Source organism: Panthera pardus, unplaced genomic scaffold (assembly GCF_024362965.1).
Source record: "Panthera pardus isolate Hobbes unplaced genomic scaffold, ASM2436296v1 HiC_scaffold_13, whole genome shotgun sequence".
Taxonomy (NCBI): Eukaryota; Metazoa; Chordata; class Mammalia; order Carnivora; family Felidae; genus Panthera; species Panthera pardus.
Window position 1 is genome coordinate 63407770 of NW_026526688.1, and position 2453 is coordinate 63410222.

Consider the following 2453-nt stretch of genomic DNA (forward strand, 5'->3'; position numbering starts at 1 on the left):
CACAGTTTGTTGTATCCTGCAACTGAGAAGCTTAAGTGAAAAGTAAGTTTTGACATACTATGAGCTCAGTGGTGTGGTTTAAGAAACATCTGTGGTTTAAACCAAAATATACCAGGTTCTTTTATTGTATCTTTGATGATATTGAAATGATTGAAATTGGGATATTTATCCTTATTTACTTGATTCTCTTAGAGATGAGCATGTTATGTACTTCCTCCAGATCCCCCAGATAATGAGTAAGGGGAAATCCCACCCTGGGTGGAGGCTCAATTTTCAAAGCTTTTAACTTTCTGCAGTCCCATGCAGCCCCTCTGTGGTTGATGTGGGTGTAGGTGGAATCCTGGGGGTGGAGAGAAGAACTGATGGCTGCCTCAATGTGGCAGTGGGCAAGGCCACCAAACAAATGGTAATTTTTGTTACATGAAACAATGTTTTCTCATCTCTAGGGACGAATCGGCACTTTAAAGTTGTGTCTGCCTTCTGCCCAAGAGAATTGCTGACCTTGGCTTCACATCCCCTGGGCTGCCGAGGACAGCTGGCTGCCCAGCTCATCTGTGACCACCTGCAGGTGGTGAACAGAGCTCCTCTGGGCATCTACGACTGCACCTGAGGCCAGTGGCCTCCTAGGACAGCAAGGCTGTCCTCCTTTGACCAAAGGACATCCAGGACAGGAAAGGACAGTAAAATCTGAGGGTGTGTCTGCCTCTCACTGGAGGACTCCTGCAGGGCACCACCTCCAGAAGAGCCACGTCGGTCCAGAAAGACGTTTATCTCGGCCCAATGGCAGCGTCGTCAGCCCTGGCAGGACTCCAGGCACAAGCCAACTGCCCCATCTGTCTGGACTACCTGAGAGACCCCGTCACCACCGAATGTGGGCACAACTTCTGTCGCTGCTGCATCCGGCAATCCTGGGCTGATCTCAGCGACAGCTTCCCTTGCCCCGTCTGCCGCCACCCAGGCCGAGGGAGGCACTTGAGGAGCAACGCCCAACTGGGAAGGGTGATCGACGTCGCCAAGCTCCTCCACATCAGCAGGAGCAAGAGGGAGAGGCGGGACGAGAGGCATCTGTGCGAGAAGCACAACCGGGTCCTGACCCTCTTCTGTGAGGAGGACCTACAGGTGTTGTGTCCCGCGTGCGTGCGGCCCCCTGACCACCGGGGCCACCGGGTGAGGCCCGCGGAGGAGGCCGCCTCCCAGCACAGGCAAAGGCTCGGCAGTTACGTGGAGCCCCTGAAGAGGCAGCTGGCAGTCGTGCAGCAGCTGGTAGCCACCCAAGACAGGAGACTCTTAGAGCTGGGAGAGCAGGTGCAATGCCACAAACAGAAGTTAGCCTCTGAGTTTGAGCACCTGAACCGGTCTGTAGACCGGCAGCAAGAGGCAGTTCTGTCGAGGCTGGCCGAAGAGGAGAAGGACATTCAGCAGAAACTCTGTGCAAACATAACGGCGTTTTCAGACCACGTTTCCACCCTCCGAGGTCTCCTGAAGGAGGTGGCCGAGAGGAGTGTGATGTCAGAGGTGAAGCTGCTGACGGGCCTCGGGGGTGTCCGTGCCCGGTGTGAGCACCAGGAGCCCCCAGCTCTCTACTCTTTCCAGTTAAGGAGAGAAGGCTGCAGTCTCCCCCCGCAGTACTTGGCTCTGCAGAAGATCATACAGAGGTTCCGACGAGAAGTTACCCTGGATCCTGAAACAGCACATCCTCATCTGCTTGTGTCTGAGGATAGGACGTCTGTGACATTCGTGAGGGAAAGGCCAAGCGTCCCTCAGCATCCAAAGAGACTTCTGACGGATCCCGTCGTCCTGGGTTCCGAGGGCTTCGACGGGGGCCGACACTACTGGGAGGTGCAGCTGGGTGACAAGAGCGAGTGGGCCGTGGGGGTCTGTGAGGACCCCCTCTCCTGGAAGGGACAGCGGCCCCTGTCAGGACAGAACAGACGCTGGACAGTTCAGCTGCAGGATGGTGCCTATGTGGCACAAGGGGCTGTTCCTGTCACTCTTGTGTTGAAGGAAAAGCCCAGAGGGGTGGGCGTTTATCTGGACTATGAGTTGGGGGAGATTTCCTTTTACAGTTTGAACGACAGGTCTCACATGCATTCGTTCACCGATGCGTTTTCTCAAGTACTAAAGCCTTACTTCTGTGTGGGGCAGGACCCTAAACCTCTTACCATCTGTGCGGTAAGGGATCTTGAAGGATGAATTGAGAGTAGGCTTCATTCTCTTTCTGTAATTTATGGACAGTACTTAGAATATTGGACAAGTATTAGTAAATCTGGTACCAACGTTTTTTTTTTTTTTTAAATACTTTTATGACTTCAACACATTTTTTAATTTTGTTTTCTCTCTCTCTTTTTTTTTTTTTTTTTCCACTTTGTTTCAATAGCAACAGAGATGTGGGAACTAACAGAGATGTGGAGATTAACTGTTTCTGGAATTCTAAGATCAGAGTGTATACATTG

At 52.3% G+C, this 2453-nt stretch overlaps 1 protein-coding gene across 1 annotated transcript; it reads left to right on the forward strand.

Moving 5' to 3' along the window:
- The first annotated feature begins 780 nt into the window (after positions 1-780).
- Positions 781-2193, forward strand: LOC109262169 (tripartite motif-containing protein 75-like). The gene has a single exon (XM_019440576.2). It carries the CDS (start codon positions 781-783, stop codon positions 2191-2193), a length of 1413 nt encoding a protein of 470 aa, XP_019296121.2.
- Positions 2194-2453: the final 260 nt, after the last annotated feature.